Below are 20,379 nucleotides of genomic sequence, written 5' to 3'. Positions count from 1 at the left end.
GTTTGGTGATGTTTCTTGCATGATAATCTAGGGCTATTGTATGTGATTGATGATGTTCATGTAATCGGCTCATGTATAGATCTGATAGTGTTGTTATAGCTTGAACGGATTGATAATCATATTAACAGATGTAATTACACACAGGCTAGGGTGCATGCTAGTTAGAATCGGCTGGTTTGATAATCTGATTTCATGTTTGTTTGATTAAATTGCTATTGTTCTTGATGATAATATGAAAGTTCTTGGATACTGTTTGATCGATAATACTTGGTAGGTTTCATTGGAAACTGATAGTTGATTTGAATTATGGAAGTTGATAATTGATTGGCATAACTGATTGCATGAAATATGGAAACTGTTACAAGTTGTTAGTCACACGGATTGCGAGTCGAGACCGAGATTGCGAGTCTTGTTGCGACTCGGAACCTCACACAACAACACAAGCCGAAACCATGGTTGCGAGTCCCGTTGCAACTCGTAACCGGACCATGACGAGCCGAGACCAGCTGTTGCGACTCGTAACCCCGTTGCGACTCGAGACCTGACTCGAGACCATCTAGTCTCGAAGGATATGCATCTGTCGAGATCTCCCTTGTTGCGACTCGAGATCTCTAGTCTCGAGTCGAGACCATGCACGTGCACATAATTGGACTTGCACACTGACACGAGCCCAACTAATTGGGCCGGATAATTGGACTTGTTTACATTTCTGCTAATTGGACTGCTTATCTGGTTGGACTGATACGTTGTTATGGGCTATTATTGTCATTGGGTCGGGTTATGGTTGGGCCGAATATTTAGATTGTTTAACGGATTGCTGATACGTGTACGTGTTTACCATGATCCTTGCATGCTTGCAACGTGTTAACTTATGTGATACATACGTGCGATACTTGAACCAAACCTGACTTATGTGATAACCCTGTTAGGACGTGGTTGACCACCGTTAGTTCAAGAAACTCTCCCTTTCTCTTTGTGTATCTGCCGAGCAACCCAAGGTGAGTTCACACAGCCAAGGCATGGGGTTCCCAGGATGGGAATGGGATTTGATGAAATATACGTACAAACTTAGTTAACGGAACATAATGATATGAGTCCTCAGGGTGAGGGTGGTAAATGATGAGATACAGCTAGACTAGTATACCTACTTGAACTGATCTTCGCACACACGCCAGGGGTTGGCTGCGATATTATGACTGATCTTCGCACACATGCCTTGGAAAGGCCGCGAACTATATACTAAAACTTCGCACACATGCCAGGGTGGCCGCGATACAAATATACATAGTCTAGAATACTTGAGAACTTTCCCTAATCTTCGCATACATGCCGAAAGGGCCTGCGATACGAACCGATACAATACATGAGCAATGAACGAACTAATACGATGCATGATTAGATAAACGAACGCAATGCTTGCTATACTATTCTATTACTGAACTTACTTTCTGTGAACTCGCTCAACTAGTTGTTGACTCTCTGCTGCATGCCTTGCAGGACCTTAGGTACAGTATGGAGCTTGCACAGGGAGGAGCAGGTCGTTGTGGGCAAAGGATCGTGAATGCTATTTCAACACTTATGATAAATCATACATGCTATTGTTTGGGTTACTTAAAATGCTTCCGCTATACTTAACTAAATTACATGTTCAATATGATTGGTGGTTAGGATCCTGGTCATGTCACGCCTCCAAGCGGTGATACTCCGCGTGTGGATTTTGGGGGTGTGACAGATTGGTATCAGAGCCATTGGTTATAGAGAACTTGGTTTTAATATGGGAAAACGTTTTTATTAAAACCGGACTATTACCAGAACAGTGCTCTCAACGATCCACAACGACGCTTCGCTCCACGTGCAAGACTCGCCATCCTAGGTAATAAGGTTTATGTTTATTGCCTGTTTGCTAGAACTGCTTAGAACTTTGCTCGCATTACGCTTAGATACACATGCTTTGATTACATGAGAACACCTACGTGCTTACACTTTTCTGTCATCGCCCTACTCGCGAACCACTCTCATTTACGTTACTTTTACTATGAAGATCATGTCTGGACGAATTAACATGACTCAAGCTCAGCTAGAGGCTCTCGTTCAAGCTCAAGTTGCTGCGGCACTTGCAGCTGCTCAAGCAGGTCAACCAGCGCAGCAAGTTTGCACCTTTAAGAACTTCATGGACTGTCGTCCAAATACCTTCAGCGGCACAGAGGGGGCAGTGGGACTCCTCCATTGGTTTGAAAAGCTAGAATCAGTATTCGAAATGTGCGAGTGCCCTGAGGCTCGCAAGGTCAAGTTTGCCACCGGCACCTTGGAAGGAATAGCACTGACTTGGTGGAACGCCCAAGTTCAGATCTTAGGGTTGGCAGCTGCTAACGCCACCCCATGGAACGATTTTAAGGAACTCATCAAGCGTGAGTATTGCACGCGTGAAGATATTCACAAGCTGGAAGACGAGCTGTATAATCTGAAAATGGTTGGATCAGAGATCGAAGCGTATACTAAACGGTCGAACGAGCTGGCCGTTCTGTGTCCAACTATGGTGGACCCTCCATACAAGCGCATTGAGTTGTATCTCAAGGGTTTGGCGCCAGAGATTCAGAGCCACGTGACGTCGGCTAACCTCGAAAACATCCAGGAAATCCAACGCCTCGCTCATCGCATCACCGACCAGGCAGTGGATCAGAATAAACTGCCTAAGCGTGTCAACGCTACTGCTACAGTCACTTCAGCTGCTACTACTGCTACACCCAGCGACAACAAACGGAAATGGGATGGGGATTCCGATCAGTCTCAAGCACAGCAGCGCAGAACGAATGACTACCAGAATCCGAGTCAGCAATCATCTGGCAGTCAGGAGCAGGGTGGATACAGGGGAGTACACCCACTATGTAACAAGTGTAACAAGCACCACAGTGGAAGGTGTCGCAAGGAACGTTGCCAGAGATGTTTCAAGATAGGGCACGAAGCCAAAGATTGCAGGAGCTCACGACCTGCAAACCAGAATCAGCAACTTCCACCACCAGTTCCTCAGAACCCACAGCAGCAGCAGCAGCCACAGCGTGGAAATCGGGGATGTTTCCAGTGTGGGGCAGAAGGTCATTACAAGCGTGATTGCCCACAGTTGAACCAGAATCAGAACAACAACAATAACCAGGGCAATGGGAACAACAACAACAACAATGGCAACGAGGCAAGGGGTCGAGCTTTCATGCTAGGACAAGGAGACGCTGTTTGAACTTATAACCCGTTTTGGGATTTTCTTTATTATTATGTTTCTGTTACTCAAACAAGGTTTGGTTTGAACATGAATCGTATTGGGTTTTATGGATTATTTTAATTACTATACTTTATGTTTGATATGATGGATGGTTTGATATGTTTGAACGCACCTGCCGTATTTAAGGACCTTATGAACAGGGTGTGCAGACCCTACCTAGTCAAGTTCGTCATAGTATTCGTGAAGTCCACTTCTTAGGCCACGAAGTGAGCAAGGATGGGATCCGTGTCGATCCATCCAAGGTAGACTCGACCAGAAACTGGCCTGCACCATGTACTACAGACGGTTTACCAAGGATTTCTCGAAGATTGCTCAGCCACTTACGCTACTGACACAGAAGGGTGTCACCTACCGTTGGGGAGATCCCCAGGAAACTGCTTTTCAGCGCGACAAGGTTATCGTTTTCGCCTCTCGTCAACTCAAGGTTCACGAACGGGACTACATGACGCACGAATTAGAGCTGGGAGCTGTCGTTTTCGCGCTTAAGATATGGCGACACTACCTGTACGGTACGATCACAGGAGTCTCGAGCATATTCTTAAGCAGAAGGACTTGAAGCATGCGTCAACGACGATGGGTTGAACTACTTAGCGACTACGAATGCGCCATCAAGAACCATCCAGGCAAGGCCAATGTTGTGGCGGACGCCCTCAGTCGGAAGGACACTCTACCTCAGCGCGTGCGAGCGCTACAGCTTACGATTCGGTCTAGCCTCCCTACACAGATACGAACTGCTCAGATAGAAGCACTGAAGCCCGAAAACGTCAAGGCTGAAGCCTTACGCGGCTCACGACAACCAATGGAACAGAAGGCAGACGGCACCTACTATGTAACGGGGCGTATTTGGGTCCCACTCTATGACGGTCTACGCGCACTTGTGATGAGCGAAGCACACAAGTCTCATTACTCGGTACATCCAGGGTCGGACAAAATGTACCACGACATCAGCACTACTTATTGGTGGCCTAGCATGAAGGCCCACATCGCTACATACGTTGGAAAATGTTTGACCTGCGCGAGGGTCAAGGTTGAATACCAGAAACCAGCGGGCCTACTTCAGCAACCCACGATACCGCAATGGAAATGGGAAGAAATTTCCATTGATTTCGTTACAGGCCTACCTAAAACCCAGCGTGAGAATGATACATATGGGTGATCGTGGATCGACTCACCAAGTCTGCACACTTCCTAGCTATAAAGGAAACGGATAAGTTCTCCACTCTCGCAGACATCTACCTTAAAGAAGTTGTTTCGAGGCACGGAGTGCCCACGCCCATCATCTCGAATCGCGATGCACGATTCACGTCAGAACCTTGGCAAGCAATGCACAAACCATCCGACTCACGATTAAACATGAGCACAGTAGCATACAAGCTGCACCATTCGAGGCATTGTACGGGCGTAAATGCCGGTCACCTCTCTGTTGGGCAGAGGTGGGGGGTAGTCAGATCACGGGTCCAGAGATTGTAGTGGACGCCACGGAAAAGATTGCACAAATACGACAACGGACGGCGGCAGCACGCGATCGTCAGAAAGCCTACGCGGACAAGCGTAGAAAGCCTTTGGAATTTCAGGTCGGGGACCGGGTTTTATTAAAAGTTTCCCCTGGAAGGGTGTAGTTCGTCTTGGCAAACGGGGCAAGCTGAATCCGCGGTATGTCGGACCATTCGGGATCATAGAACGCATAGGCAGGGTAGCCTACAGATTGAACCTACCAGCTGAACTCGGGGCAGTTCACAATGTCTTTCATGTATCGAACTTAAAGAAGTGCTTATCAGGTGAAAACCTCATCACTCCTTTCAAGGAACTTACTATCGACGAGCGGTTGCAGTTCGTCGGGAAACCAGTTGAAATCACAGACCGGGATGTGAAGGTCCTCAAACACAAGAGAATCCCTCTTGTCCGAGTTCGTTGGAACTCCAAACATGGCCCAGAGTACACCTGGGAACGCGAAGATAGGATGACAGAAAAGTACCCCCAGTTATTCAAAACTAATACGACCACTACTGAGGCTGAAGCTACTACTTCGGAATTTCGGGACGAAATTCCAGATCAACGGGGGAAGGATGTGACACCCCAGGAAAACCAGTGAACGATTGAACTTACCTAGCTTCCTCAGTGAGTGCATACCAAATTTCGGGACGAAATTTCCAATTAGTTGGGGATAATGTGACAACCCGTACTCTAGACTTACCTCATTAACGTTATATGCTCACGTGAACTATATTACTTGAACGAATACATGAGATGTTATGTGTTACATGGTTATGTGATTGCGTGATTTGTTGCTTAAACCGAATAGTATTGGATTACACGAAAACCCACTCGGTCCATTTAGTGGACTCGAGACCATGAGATCGCCCAAGTGGGGTTTCGGCCCACTTCCCTTTCACACGTATATATATACACACATTACCTCTAGGGTTTTAGTTTTACAAACTTAGCAATCAAGAACACACACACACACCAAACGCTCTCTCTCTCGATCGGAACTCAAGGCAGCCGACCCTCTCTAGTCTCGAAGTTCCTTGTAATCGGATCATCCCTCGTGCACACTCTAGAATCGGTTAGTATTTTTGGTTGGTTGCTTATACATGATGTTATATGATTTCATGTTTGGTGATGTTTCTTGCATGATAATCTAGGGCTATTGTATGTGATTGATGATGTTCATGTAATCGGCTCATGTATAGATCTGATAGTGTTGTTATAGCTTGAACGGATTGATAATCATATTAACAGATGTAATTACACACAGGCTAGGGTGCATGCTAGTTAGAATCGGCTGGTTTGATAATCTGATTTCATGTTTGTTTGATTAAATTGCTATTGTTCTTGATGATAATATGAAAGTTCTTGGATACTGTTTGATCGATAATACTTGGTAGGTTTCATTGGAAACTGATAGTTGATTTGAATTATGGAAGTTGATAATTGATTGGCATAACTGATTGCATGAAATATGGAAACTGTTACAAGTTGTTAGTCACACGGATTGCGAGTCGAGACCGAGATTGCGAGTCTTGTTGCGACTCGGAACCTCACACAACAACACAAGCCGAAACCATGGTTGCGAGTCCCGTTGCAACTCGTAACCGGACCATGACGAGCCGAGACCAGCTGTTGCGACTCGTAACCCCGTTGCGACTCGAGACCTGACTCGAGACCATCTAGTCTCGAAGGATATGCATCTGTCGAGATCTCCCTTGTTGCGACTCGAGATCTCTAGTCTCGAGTCGAGACCATGCACGTGCACATAATTGGACTTGCACACTGACACGAGCCCAACTAATTGGGCCGGATAATTGGACTTGTTTACATTTCTGCTAATTGGACTGCTTATCTGGTTGGACTGATACGTTGTTATGGGCTATTATTGTCATTGGGCCGGGTTATGGTTGGGCCGAATATTTAGATTGTTTAACGGATTGCTGATACGTGTACGTGTTTACCATGATCCTTGCATGCTTGCAACGTGTTAACTTATGTGATACATACGTGCGATACTTGAACCAAACCTGACTTATGTGATAACCCTGTTAGGACGTGGTTGACCACCGTTAGTTCAAGAAACTCTCCCTTTCTCTTTGTGTATCTGCCGAGCAACCCAAGGTGAGTTCACACAGCCAAGGCATGGGGTTCCCAGGATGGGAATGGGATTTGATGAAATATACGTACAAACTTAGTTAACGGAACATAATGATATGAGTCCTCAGGGTGAGGGTGGTAAATGACGAGATACAGCTAGACTAGTATACCTACTTGAACTGATCTTCGCACACATGCCAGGGGTTGGCTGCGATATTATGACTGATCTTCGCACACATGCCAGGGTGGCCGCGATACAAATATACATAGTCTAGAATACTTGAGAACTTTCCCTAATCTTCGCATACATGCCGAAAGGGCCCGCGATACGAACCGATACAATACATGAGCAATGAACGAACTAATACGATGCATGATTAGATAAACGAACGCAATGCTTGCTATACTATTCTATTACTGAACTTACTTTCTGTGAACTCGCTCAACTAGTTGTTGACTCTCTGCTGCATGCCTTGCAGGACCTTAGGTACAGTATGGAGCTTGCACAGGGAGGAGCAGGTCGTTGTGGGCAAAGGATCGTGAATGCTATTTCAACACTTATGATAAATCATACATGCTATTGTTTGGGTTACTTAAAATGCTTCCGCTATACTTAACTAAATTACATGTTCAATATGATTGGTGGTTAGGATCCTGGTCATGTCACGCCTCCAAGCGGTGATACTCCGCGTGTGGATTTTGGGGGTGTGACAATGTTTGCAAACCTAAACATCTTACGTCCTTTGATCATAACTCGTTTAGTTTTCATAGTTAAATCTAACCAAGTAGACCCAACATAAGGGTGTTTTTGTCATTTTACCCAACTTTAGGGTTTTGGGGTGAGGATGACTGTTTTTATTTAAGGTTTAGAGAGGGGTTTGGAGAAGTGATGTTTTTTGCCTTGAAGTTTTAATTATTCTAATTTTGGATCAAGAGTGATTTATGATTCGGTTTAAAATCATAAAATTGTACAAACTAGTTGTAGTTTGGTTTAATGATAGGTTTTTTCCTTGGTTCGGTTGGTCGGTTTCAAAATTTTGAAAGAGTAATGGATGGTCCGATTTGTGGTTTACAGTAACAGCAATGACTGATCGTTTAAATCCAGATCGGATTTAAGATATGATTATATTTTAATTTTTAAAATACTTTAGTTTAGATCTGTTAGTTTTTTTATGTTAGATTTGATTAAAAATAAATTGGGTTAACTCTAAAGGGGTTTTGAAGTGAATCGGGCGAATTAAATTATACTAGCAGAATTCTTCATGCTCTGTTGCGCGCTCGACAGTATCGGTTCACTTTATTACATTATCAGTATGATCCCGATACTTGGTATAGCAATCAAAAGAAATATGCCCAAGAGGATCTCGGTACATATTTTACATCGATAAAAAACCATAAATACGAGTATCAATATCAATACCAAATTACCAATGTTGTTTGTTCTTACTGGTTTGATTAATGGCACTAGTTGTTACTAACCTAAAAATACTCTATACGTCAAGAAACCATAAAATGAATATTGTACTGGTATGGAAGTTGTTTGAACAGTATTGATTCAGTTCGTCACGGTAAAGAAAAAAAATGAAATATTTTATGACTTGTTCTAATTAAACTTTTATCGAATTGCATGTCAATAATAAGCACGTCGCAACCATATAAACGAAATTTTATAAAGCATTATATTATATTACTAAAATAACGAAAAAGGTAAACATCACTTTATAAAAGAAAGGGTAAGTTACACTTTTCGTCCTTTATGTTTTTACCAGATTGCAACGGGTAACCTTTAACTTCAATAATTACAGTCACAATCCTTTATTTGGAAAACCCATTGCATGTTTCATCTTTTACCTCAAACTAGGTTAGAAATTTCAGATAACTTTGATCATGTGCTTAACACGTGAGGGCATTTATGTCCTTTTACCCCTGATTCCTCACACCTTATAAACCCCTATTTCACCCTCCATCCTAAATTAGGGTTATAAACTTAACCTGTTGTCCAAGCTCCACCACCACCACCACCACCAAGTCCCACTACCACCGTCCACCAAGCCAACCACCTGCACTATTGATTACACTAAAATTCTAGAATCAAGGTTTCCTATGGATTAAATACCTCAAGATAAAATGCACACAAGTTTATAATTCTCTGATGTTCATACTTGACAACATTATAGATTCATTTGGCCAGGGTGTGGTATACCGTCACTGGCCAAATCAGCCAAAATAGCGCCCTAAAGCGCCCCACGACCACTTCCATGGCGCCATAGGGGGGCGTCATTAAGTTTTCGCCAGCCTGATAACGAGCGCCAATGGATAGATTTTTTTGGGGCCCCATCTCTTGACCGTTGCAAACCGTAACTTTTTTTAAAGAGTAAATTACAAGTTTTGTCCTTTATGTTTACATCAAATTTCAGGCGCTGTCCTTTTGGCCAAAAGTTGACAGGCGCTGTCCTTTACCTTTCAAAATCTTGCACATTTTGTCCTTTAGGCCATCAGTTAGAATTTTTGGTTAAATCTGGTCATGTGCCTTGCACATGAGGGCATTCTTGTCATTTCAACTTCTAAGGGGTTATTGTGTAAAGAAATTTTATTTAGGGACTAACTGTGCAAAATTAAAAATAAAAAGGATAAACCCTATCTCTCTTCTCTCTCTCCTCTCTATGTGAAACTCCATCTCCCTCTCTCTCTCTCTCTCTCTCTTCTCTCTTTAACACAATTCAAACCCTAGCTTATTTATCCAAGAAGTATACGCGAATTTGATTTTGATATAACAAATTCATATAGGGCTTTTGATCTATAAAACAAGGCGAAAGATTGCATATGAAAACGGTTGTGGATGGTGATGGTGGAGACGGTGGGTGGCGGTTGCAGGTGGGTGTAGGGTGTAGGTGGTGGGTGGCGGTTGCAGGTGGGTGGCGGTTGAACTTTTTTATAGATCGAGTTTGTGTAAGTAATTCTTCATCAAAACATGCTGAATTCGAAACCTTAAATCACGAATCAAACCCTCATAAATGGTACTCTGATCAAACTGGAGTATACATCAGCAAACATCCACCAGTCGTCTCCGATCTCGGAACTGTTTCGTCGTCTCCTATCCAAGCGTTGTTCCGCCGTCTCCGATCACAGACCTGTGTCGCCGTCTCCGATCACAGACCTGTGTCGCCGTCTCGATCTCACCGTCGTCGGAAACCGCATTCATCGATAAACCTCCACAGCCTCCGGTAATTTTTGAGGGTAATGATTTGGGGGTTTTTGAAGTTGATTTTAAAGAACTTTCACATTGAGTGTGAATGAGAGACATTGAGTTGTGTGCTGAAAGAAGAAAAATAAGGAGGGTCTCGTCTGGTGGGGTGTTTGGCCTAGCTTTATTAACAAAGTTTATAGCTTTTTTTTTTACAACAAAAGATTAACTTGGTGTTTTGTTTAGCTTTTTAAGCTTATGCTTATTAGCTTATATAAACTAATTTGAAGAACCTTATTTAAAGATGGTTTTTTAGCTTATTTGTGTAAGGTCAAATAATAGAAAATAAGCTATAAGCTAATCCAAACACTTAAAAAAAGAGTCTATCAAATGATAAAAATAAGCTATAAGCTACTTTAAAATAAAAGTATAAGCCAAAAAATAAAAGCTAGGCCAAACACCCCCTGGATTGGGGTTGGTTCAAATTACAGAGAGAGAGAGAGAGATGAGTGAGAGAGAGAGAGATGGGTTGTTCAGATTATAGAGAGAGAGTTTATATTTCTTTTAGTTTTTGTTTTTTACAAATTATCCCTAAATAAGAATTCTTTACAAACTAGTCCCTAAACCTAAGTTTTTTACATAATAGTCTCTGAAGAGATGAAATGACAAGAATGCCCTCATGTACAAGGCACATGACCAGATTTAACCAAAAATTCTAACTGAGTTTGGCCTAAAGGACAAAATGTTCAAGATTTTGAAAGGTAAAGGACAGCGCCTGTCAACTTTTGGCAAAAAGGACAGCGCCTGAAATTTGATGTAAACATAAAGGACAAAACTTGTAATTTACTCTTTTTGAAATTAACTTTTAATTTTTAAATTGGAATAATGTATTTCAATAATCTCAACCATTGCCCGTTGGCCGGCAACGGTTCCAACTTTAAAAATTCCCACTGGCGGTCCCATCTTTTCACAAATTGGCATTCAATGGACCCTGACTAACAGAATCCTAACGCCGTTAGTCTCCGGTCGCCGGAAAAACGTTTTTGGTCGGAAAAAGATTCCTAAAGGTCCGATCTATGGTTACAAATAAGTTTGGGACGAAACCTTGAGTTTTACGGCTAAAAAGTTGAGTTTTTCGGCCAAAAAGAAGTTTTCGACGAAAAATGAGTTTTTCCGGCGACCTTAATAATCGGGCCTTTTTACTAGAAAAGGTTCCTAATGGCGCGTAATAAGGTTTCAAACGAAAAGGTTGAATTTTATGGCCGAAAAGGAGTTTTCATGGCAACCAGAGACTAACGACGTTAAGGTTCTGTTAGTCAGGGTTCATTGAAGGCCAATATGTGAAAAAATGGGACCGTTAGTAGGAATCTTTAAAGTTGTGACTGTTGTCGGCCAACAGACAATAGTTGGGATTATTAAAAATCCATTATTCCTTTTAAATTTCACACTATATATATCCAACCCCTTTTACTCAAATTTTCTTCTATTCTCTATAAGTTTTATTTATAAACTTTATCATACTCACACAATATTTCCCAACAATCAAAACGCGTGGGACCTCAACAATCCGTTTTGGGGTAATTTAGCAAACAACGAGCAAGAAGAACGATACCGAAGAGACCCGCAAACGGATGAGATTGGGTATTATCCGATGCCACCTACCACCCCATCCTCCCCTCATCCGACAACGCCACCACCGCTTTCCGAGTTTTTTTGGATATTATTCCGCACTGCCATTTTCCCCAAACCCAAAACATACCCGAAACCCAACCCACTTCCTCAAAAGGTGGACGATAGAAGTCACCGTAAGAAGCGCGAGAATGAAGAACGTGCTCCTAAAGCGATCGAGAGGTGGACGCCCACCGAAGAACTTGCATTGACACAAGTGGACCGCAATGCGCACCAAGATTAACAACTTAGACAACATACACAATAGCGACGTGGACATAATGACCACCGCCTACAACGAATATAGAACGTATTATGATGTTACTTTCATGGGAGCTTCTATGCAAATCCCCAAAGCGGCATCTTGTAGACCCATAGGTCAAAACGGTCCAAGTCAACAACTAGCAAACCATCCGACTCCGATGCTCGTAGTACTATTAACTTAAACGACGAGTTGGATGAATTGAATTTTGAGGAACCGCAAAAGCTGCAACGACCAAAGGGACTAAAATGGTACAAATTTGACATAATTACACAAAGGAAAAATTACAAGTTTTGTCCTTTCTCTTTATACCACTTTTCAGGCGGTGTTCTTTTTAACGAACGTTGACAGACAGTGTCCTTTACTAGGTATTTTGTTGCAAGTTTACTAGTAAAGAACACCGCCTGTCAACATTTGTTAAAATAGACACCACCTGAAAAGTGATATAAAGATAAATAACAAAACTTAGTAATTTTTCCTTACACAAATGACAAGACGAAAATGAGATTAACTCTTTAATCAATTATGATAGATAGTTTGCTAAGCTTAGAACAAAAGCCATTCATTTCTACTTGGTTGAACAATAACACAATAATGAATTATACCAACACAAAGCAAATCTTGATAAAAACAAACAACAAAACTGACTCCTCAAAAAGAAAAGAAAAAGGAGTTGTTCAAGTATTGGTAGCCCTGGTGTAAATCTGCTGGCTTGCATGTGCAGAAACCATCCTGATAGCACCTCTAGCCATCAGTTCCCTGATTGCTTTCCTTGCAAGTGATCCATTAATCTGCATTGCCGCCAAGTATATTACAAACATTTCCATAAACCCAAACCCAAACCCAAACACAAATGAAGCTTGCTTAAACTTACCCTAAGACGATCGGATAGAATGGAAGGAGTAATGAGCTTAAACTTGGGAGCTTCCACAAGCAACTTATCATAAGTAGCTTTATCGAACAACACCATATTATTCACTTTCTCCTTTTGCTTCCCCTTGCTCCATTTCTACACATAATAAATAAAACACACAATTCATTAAACAAACAAAAAAAACCACAGACATCATTAATTAATGATTATCACCTTCTTCTTCTGCTTTCCACCGCCGGATTTCGCTGGCTTAGACGACGGTGCCGGGGCCTTCTCCTTCTTTGGCGCCTGAAATAATTAAATAATAATAATAATCAAGTAAGCATTTGTTAGCGTTTGAGATGTTAGATAAGAGGAATTTAGAGGATTGATTGTGTACCATTTGATCGGGTTGGAGCGACGACGGTGTGCTGCTGCTGCTTCGGCGGCGTCAGTGAAGAGGGGTGGTGATGGAACCCTAGGAGCTTTTTGTATGGAAGCCCAGGAAAGTGATGGGCTTTATTTGGCCCACTTGTAATTTGAAGTCGCTTAAAATAAACATTGAAGGCCCAAATCATTTTGACAAAAACGACACGATTTTTGACTAAGAAAGCCCAAACTTGTACTGATCCAATTCGGGTCCCAACTCCCAAGGCTATTAATAAACCGGTTTAAAAAAATAGAAGAGTTAAATGTCACTTTAGTCTTTTTGCGGTTTGGCCCATTTTGCTAGTTTAGTCCAAAGGTTTCACTTTCGCATGTGCATCCAAAAATGTTTCACCATTGCCATTTTAGTCCACTGGCTTAACTTCATCTATTTTTTTTTGTTAACGAGTGACCGAATTGCCCTTCTAGTTAACAGAATTACAAATAAAATGACCGAAATGCCCTTCTCGTTAACAGAAAAAATGGATAAAGTTAACCGAATAGACTAAAATGGCAACGGTGAAACTTTTTTGGAGCTACATGCGAAAAATGAAACATTTAGACTAAACTGATAAAATGACTCAAACCACAGAGACTAAAATGACATTTAACTCAAAATAGAATTGACTGGTATCAAAAGGGGGGAGCAGTTAGTTTTTTTTTTTTTTTTTTCAACGGATCAGGTAATAATTTTTTGCACCTCTATATTCTACCATCTTAAAAAAGACAAAACATATAAATAAAACAGTAGACAAAAATCTAAAATACTAAAAAAATAACAAGTTAATAAAGAAAAACAACACAAGTAAAATCTACTAAAACTAAACGGGTGTTATGATGAATAAAACTAGACTCATAGATGCAACTATTTAAAACTAAAAAAAAAAATGAAAACCTCGCCTCCCTGGATAGCATGAACTACGTCGAAACTCAAGGAATACTCAACCATGTACGCTATACTAACCTAGCTTTGCGAAACATGTTATCAACTTGGTCGAATAAAAGACTCAACTTGAAATATCATATCGAGTGTGAAGAATCCATAGTTAATGAAAGGTATGATAATATTAGTTCATATGTTTGCAAGCGTATTATTAGACAAATATTGATATAGTTTAGTATTAGAAGGATACAATGTGTAAATATATGTCTTATATATACGTGATGTAATTAACATATTATGATACATAATAATACAATTGTTTCCACGTTTATTATGGTATTAGAGCCAATTCTACAACCCTAATTCTGCCGACAACAGCAGCTGCTACCCTGCTGCCGCCCTTTCTTTTTTTTCCGATCACTTTTTCTGGCTCACAATGGCCATGCTTGCTGCCTTCTCCACAAACGAGAAGCACTCTCACAACTCTCATAAGTTCGCGTTTACCTTGACTCCCACGAACTATGGTTTCTGGAAAACAATGATACATCCGTTTCTTGTTACAAACAACCTAATAGGCTATATTGACGGGACTATTCCTTGTCCAGCGGCTGTGATTGACCAGTCGGCCTCCTCTGACAAAGATGCTCCAAGAACTTCTCAGCCTAACCCTAATTATGCAACATGGGTGACCAATGATGCCCATGTTCGTATGTTACTGATTTCTACTATTTCTGAATCTTCTTTCCCGCATGTTCAAGGTAATACATCTCGTGACTTATGGCTATCCCTGGAACGTGCTTATGCACCTCATACATCTTCCAGGGAATATACCTTGAAGACACAACTTCTGAAACTCGTGATGAAGGGTGATGAAAGTTCATCTGATTATCTTACTCGAGCAAGGGAATATGCTGATGCTCTTGCTAATATTGGTGAAGCCTTTAAAGACAAGGATCTTGTTATGCTTGTGATTGCAGGTCTTCGCGAAGAATACAATGGTTTAAAGTCCAATCTTCTTTCACGAATGCCACCCGTTACCTTCACTGAACTACATGGCCTGCTTGCTGATCACGAGTACATGATTAAAACTTCTGCCCCAGTGGTTCCATCTCCTCAGGCCTTTGCCGCTTCTGCCTCAGGTACCTCATCTTCCAGTAGCGTTGTACCATCAGATTCCTTGCATGTTTTAACTCAGCTGGCCTCACAATTGGGTTTTCAACTACAACCCACTAATCCACAAACACAAGCGTTCTTCACCTCCTACAATGAGAACAACCGGGGACGTAACCATAATAACAACAATCGTGGCCGTGGCCATGGCCGTAGCTCAAACAATCGGTCCTTCAAGGGAAACAAGAATCAATTTAACTGGGCATCCAATCAAAATATGGTCTATGGCACTTGTAATCGGTGTGGTATTGGTCACATTCCATCCGACTGCCCTAACCGTGATCCTGCTACAATTCGGTCCAGGTCACAACCTTCGGCCAACTATGCTGATTGGCTTACTGACACAGGTTCAAATAGCCATGCAGCACCTGATCTTTCTAGCCTTGGTACTGCTGAACCTTACACTGGCGGGGACTCTCTTCATGTTGGCAATGGTAAGGGCTTACCTATTTTACATATTGGTTCAACTCATTTTCATTCACCTAACAAAACCTTTTCCTTGTCCAATATCCTTCATGTTCCTCAGATAAAACGTAATCTACTTTCTGTTCAAAAATTTTGTCATGATAACAATGTTTTCTTTGAGTTTCATGCTTTTTTTTTTGCTGTGAAGGACAAGTTTACACGCACTACCCTCCTCACGGGTCCAAGTGAACATGGCCTTTATTCCATTCGCCTTCCTTCCATTCAACCAGTCTCCAAAGTCGCTTTCACTGCTGTTCGTGCTCCGGTCCACACATGGCATCAACGGCTTGGGCATCCTCATCCTCAACTTTTAAATTCCATGTTATCAAAATATTGTCTACCAGTTTTGAATAAAAGTTCGAGTACTCCTTGTAATGCTTGTCATGTTGGGAAATCATCGAAACTTTCTTTGTCTACTTCTGATTTTAAGAGTACTTCTGTTTTGGATTTAATTTATTGTGATGTTTGGGGACCGGCTCCCATTACTTCTTATGATGGACACCGTTATTTTTTACTTTGTGTTGATCACTTTACTCGCTATATGTGGATTTTTCCTTTAAAACAAAAATCAGACGTGTTTGCAATTTTTAAACAATTTGTTGCTATGGTTGAACGACAATTTCAATCCAAAGTTAAATCAGTCCAAACAGACTGGGGTGGCGAATTCAGGAATCTCCCCAGTTTTTTCTCCCCACTTGGCATTATCCATCGTCGCTCGTGTCCACACACTAGTGAACAAAATGGCTTCGTTGAACGTCGACATCGCCATGTGGTGGAAACAGGTCTCACCTTACTTGCTCAATCGGGTATTCCATCTCGTTTCTGGCACTTTGCTTTTGACACAGCTGTTTATCTTATAAACCACATGCCATCTCGTACCGCGTCTAATGTGTCTCCTTTTGAGCTTATTTTTTCCCGTCCACCCGACTTCTCTTTTTTGCGTGTCTTTGGTTGTCAATGTTATCCTCACATTCGTCCATACAACCAACACAAGATGGAATTTCGCTCTCTCTCATGTGTGTTTCTTGGGTACAGTCCCGTCCACCATGGCTATCGTTGTCTTGACACCACAACTGATCGCATTTACATTGCGCGTCATGTTCGTTTTAACGAGCTTCATTTTCCTTTTCTACAACCACCCTCCACACAACATATCCCTACTTCACCAGACCCGTATGTCACCAGTTATCCTTCTCCTCCTATGCTATCTGATCCCATGAACCCGACTACTTCACCAGGTTCGCCTACATCTACGAATCAGCCTACAACTCCCCCTATTCGTACTTACAGTCGTCGCCCTAAACAATCATCAATGACCACTCAGCCAGATCCGCCCACCCAAACAAACCCCACCGCTCAAACAACCTCGCCTACCCCATCTACCTCACCCAGCCAACCTGTTCCGTTGGGTCCCACAAACTCTGTTGCTCCGGCTGCCTCTCTTCCACGAACTCGCCCTGCTAATCTTCGACAAAACCCAAAACAACGAGTTCCTTTCAATCCTTCCGCTTATGCTACCTCCATCGCTTCCTCTGAGCTTGAACCCACGACCTTTGCCATTGCTAACAAATCTCCCCAGTGGCGCGGTGCTATGGCTGAAGAATATGCAGCATTACTTCGGAATGGTACCTGGTCTCTTGTCCCACCAGTTCCTAATACTAATGTGGTTGATTGTAAATGGGTATACAAAATTAAACGAGATCAAACAGGTACCATTACTCGTTACAAAGCTCGTTTGGTGGCTAAGGGCTTTAATCAACAACACGGGGTGGACTATCACGAAACATTTAGTCCGGTTGTTAAATCAACTACTATTCGTACAGTTTTGTCCCTTGCTGTGACACAACAGTGGACGCTTCGACAGTTAGATGTTCAAAATGCTTTTTTTGCATGGTGAACTAGCTGAGACAGTTTATTTACGACAACCACAAGGTTTTGTTGATCCACAAAAACCGGATTATGTTTGTTTGCTTCACAAATCTTTATATGGACTCAAGCAAGCTCCTCGCGCTTGGTTCAATCGTTTGACTATGGCATTGCATTCTCTTGGTTTCAAAGGATCTAAAACAGACCCGTCTCTGTTTATTTATTCCTCCAAGGGAACTTTATTATACATGTTGGTTTATGTTGATGATATCATTCTTACAGGGAACAATCCTAGTCTAATTGATCAGGTTATTCACAGTTTGGGTACGACATTTGCTATTCAGGACTTGGGATCTCTTTCTTATTTTTTGGGCGTTGAGGTTGTTCATCAGGGTTCAAATCTGATTCTTTCTCAGCAAAAGTATATCTTGGAATTGCTTCAACGAGCGGGCTTGTCACATGCTAAATCGGTCACATCCCCGATTACCACTACTGCCCATTTATCTCTTGGTGACAGTCCTTTGTATGAGAATCCAGTTCGCTATCGTCAGGTTGTGGGTGCTCTACAGTACGTTACTATCTCTCGCCCAGACATCACTTTTGCTGTTAACAAGGTTTGTCAGTTTATGCATTCCCCAACTGAAAACCATTGGTCGGCCGTCAAACGAATTCTTCGTTATCTTCAGGGCACGTTCACTTATGGACTCTTAATCCAACAGACTTCGGGGTCTACACTACATGCCTATACTGATGTGCATAACTCATCTCTGAATGCCTTTTCGGATGCGGACTGGGCTGGTTGTCCCGATGACCGTCGATCCACCGGGGGATTTGCCATATATCTCGGTTCTAATCTTATTTCATGGTCAGCTAGGAAACAACGAACTGTCTCTCGGTCATCAACTGAAGCTGAGTACAAAGCTTTAGCCGACACAGTTGCTGAACTCACCTGGCTTGAAGCTCTTCTTCAAGAATTACAGGTTCCTATGACATCGGTTCCTGTTTTGTGGTGTGATAACTTAGGTGCTACATACTTATCTGCAAATCCTATTTTTCATGCTCGCACGAAACATGTTGAGGTTGATTTTCACTTTGTTAGAGAAAAGGTTGCTAAAGGAAAACTCTCCGTCCAATTCATCTCTACGCATGATCAGATTGCAGATATTTTTACCAAGCCACTATCGTCACAACGATTTGCTGATTTACGGTCCAAGCTGCAGGTCGTTACTCGGCCTTAGCTTGCGGGGGAATATTAGACAAATATTGATATAGTTTAGTATTAGAAGGATACAATGTGTAAATATATGTCTTATATATACGTGATGTAATTAACATATTATGATACATAATAATACAATTGTTTCCACGTTTATTACGTATTTATATTTCAACTTTTTTAAATTTTATAATGTTCCAAGTTTAACCAAAGACACAAAGATTAAAGAATGGGAATATCAAGACCATTAAACCGTAAGAACTGGTCGTGTTAAAGCCTCTAATCGGTCCGATGAACTTTTATGGTATCAAAGCCATCTGTAAAAGCACGGGTTGAGTTGGGTCGGGTCAGGTTGTTGACCATTTTACAGCCCTAAACCCTGCAAAAGAAGTCATTATCAAGGCAAGCTCAAACCAATTACAATTTTCTTAACAAATACCATATCCGTCATATGCTTGACACAGTTAAGTTAACGTGTTTGTATACAATATTATTAAAACAAACATGCGAAAGAAAACCGTTGTATACACATCCTTACATTCAACACTCTTCACCAGCAAAATTTCTTCTTCTGCAAACATGTAGCAATAAATTTAAACAATAATTATTATTAAAAATATATATTAATATTATTAACCTCAGCTTCAACTCACCCTGAATTTTTTCTCCTCTTGACTGTCGATGTAAGCTAGCAATTCGTCTTGCCTCATCAAAGCTTCATGCAGGGCCTACAAAAGGTGTTTTAAATATAATAAAACATGTTACTTGTAAAATATATCAAAATTGAAACATTATGTGACAGCGTGTTACGGCCCATGATTAGTAGCAGGCGCAACTTCAGTCTGCTGGGCCTCAGTGGGTTCAGTCCAGCAGTCTTGCAGGCTTCCTGAGTTCTCGTTTGGGCCTGCTACTAATCATGGGCTGCACTGGCAGACCCGTAACACAGCGGTTGACATGGATGATATGGTGAATTTAAAAATATAATAAATAAGTTAATTAAATGTGTACCTTTTTGGTAGCAATAAGTTCTGCTTCTAAAGCATCAACACGGCAAACAGCAGCGTTTAGCAATTCCTCTTTCTCATATGGCATCTCCGACGGCTTTACTTTGAGTGTATCAACCTTCTCTTCAAGTTCACCTAATCTTTTCAAAACGGAATTGATAATTTCCGCCTCTTTAAATAAACGAATCGGTGATGGAGGTCGGAATTCCTCCTTAGTTGTCGACGCATCAAAACAAAAATCCTCACTGTTTTGGGCAACCTCGGATGGTGAGTCAGCAACCTTTTTAGTTACACGACTCATGACTGAACTAAACAGGGTGAAAATGGTCATGAACATCGACAAAAGCATCACCCATATCCGAGAATAACCCTTTTGAGCAGCAGGTTCAGTAAGGGTCCCTGTCCCTATTACAGCCAAAATTTTAGAATCAGGTTAACCTCTAATTATTAATGTGTCGATTCGGGTTGCGTTACACCTAGGGGTGTCAATTGTGTCGGATTAGCGAGTTGGTGGGTTGAA

At 41.7% G+C, this 20,379-nt stretch overlaps 3 protein-coding genes across 7 annotated transcripts in view; 1 reads left to right on the top strand and 2 right to left on the bottom strand.

Moving 5' to 3' along the window:
• Positions 1 to 12,517: 12,517 nt before the first annotated feature.
• On the bottom strand, positions 12,518 to 13,374 carry LOC110895422 (40S ribosomal protein S25-4). Its single transcript, XM_022142735.2, has 4 exons — positions 13,230 to 13,374; positions 13,064 to 13,138; positions 12,851 to 12,985; positions 12,518 to 12,767 (listed from the first exon to the last, which is right to left on the bottom strand). Exons 1-4 carry the CDS (start codon positions 13,230 to 13,232, stop codon positions 12,654 to 12,656), a joined length of 327 nt encoding a protein of 108 aa, XP_021998427.1. The 5' UTR covers positions 13,233 to 13,374; the 3' UTR covers positions 12,518 to 12,653.
• Positions 13,375 to 17,803: 4,429 nt separating this feature from the next.
• LOC110893163 (uncharacterized mitochondrial protein AtMg00810-like) lies at positions 17,804 to 18,877 on the top strand. The gene has a single exon (XM_022140283.1). It carries the CDS (start codon positions 17,804 to 17,806, stop codon positions 18,875 to 18,877), a length of 1,074 nt encoding a protein of 357 aa, XP_021995975.1.
• A 55-nt stretch (positions 18,878 to 18,932) lies between these two features.
• LOC110895423 (phosphatidylinositol/phosphatidylcholine transfer protein SFH8) overlaps positions 18,933 to 20,379 on the bottom strand; it is a 9,337-nt gene continuing 7,890 nt past the window's right edge. For 3 of the 5 annotated variants that reach the window (XM_022142736.2, XM_022142738.2, XM_035980625.1), the window contains 3 exons: positions 19,864 to 20,264; positions 19,509 to 19,583; positions 19,250 to 19,426 (listed from right to left, as the gene is read on the bottom strand). In XM_022142736.2, coding sequence (XP_021998428.1) covers positions 19,406 to 19,426; positions 19,509 to 19,583; positions 19,864 to 20,264 — 497 coding nt within the window. In that variant the 3' untranslated portion in view covers positions 19,250 to 19,405. The other 2 variants (XM_022142737.2, XM_035980624.1) reach the window with 1 other exon arrangement.

Source organism: Helianthus annuus, chromosome 12 (genome assembly GCF_002127325.2).
Source record: "Helianthus annuus cultivar XRQ/B chromosome 12, HanXRQr2.0-SUNRISE, whole genome shotgun sequence".
NCBI lineage: Eukaryota > Viridiplantae > Streptophyta > Magnoliopsida > Asterales > Asteraceae > Helianthus > Helianthus annuus.
This window is presented reverse-complemented; position numbering and strand designations above follow the sequence as displayed.

What these genes read in the sequence shown, in the direction of transcription:
- LOC110895422 (XM_022142735.2), bottom strand. An exon ending in GTGGAAAGCAGAAGAAGAAG is followed by an intron (nt 12,986 to 13,063) that starts GTGATAATCATT and finishes TATTATGTGTAG; the next exon opens with AAATGGAGCAAGGGGAAGCA. An exon ending in TTCTATCCGATCGTCTTAGG is followed by an intron (nt 12,768 to 12,850) that starts GTAAGTTTAAGC and finishes GCGGCAATGCAG; the next exon opens with ATTAATGGATCACTTGCAAG.
- LOC110893163 (XM_022140283.1), top strand. Translation starts at nt 17,804, where the DNA reads ATGGCATTGCATTCTCTTGGTTTCAAAGGATCTAAAACAGACCCGTCT.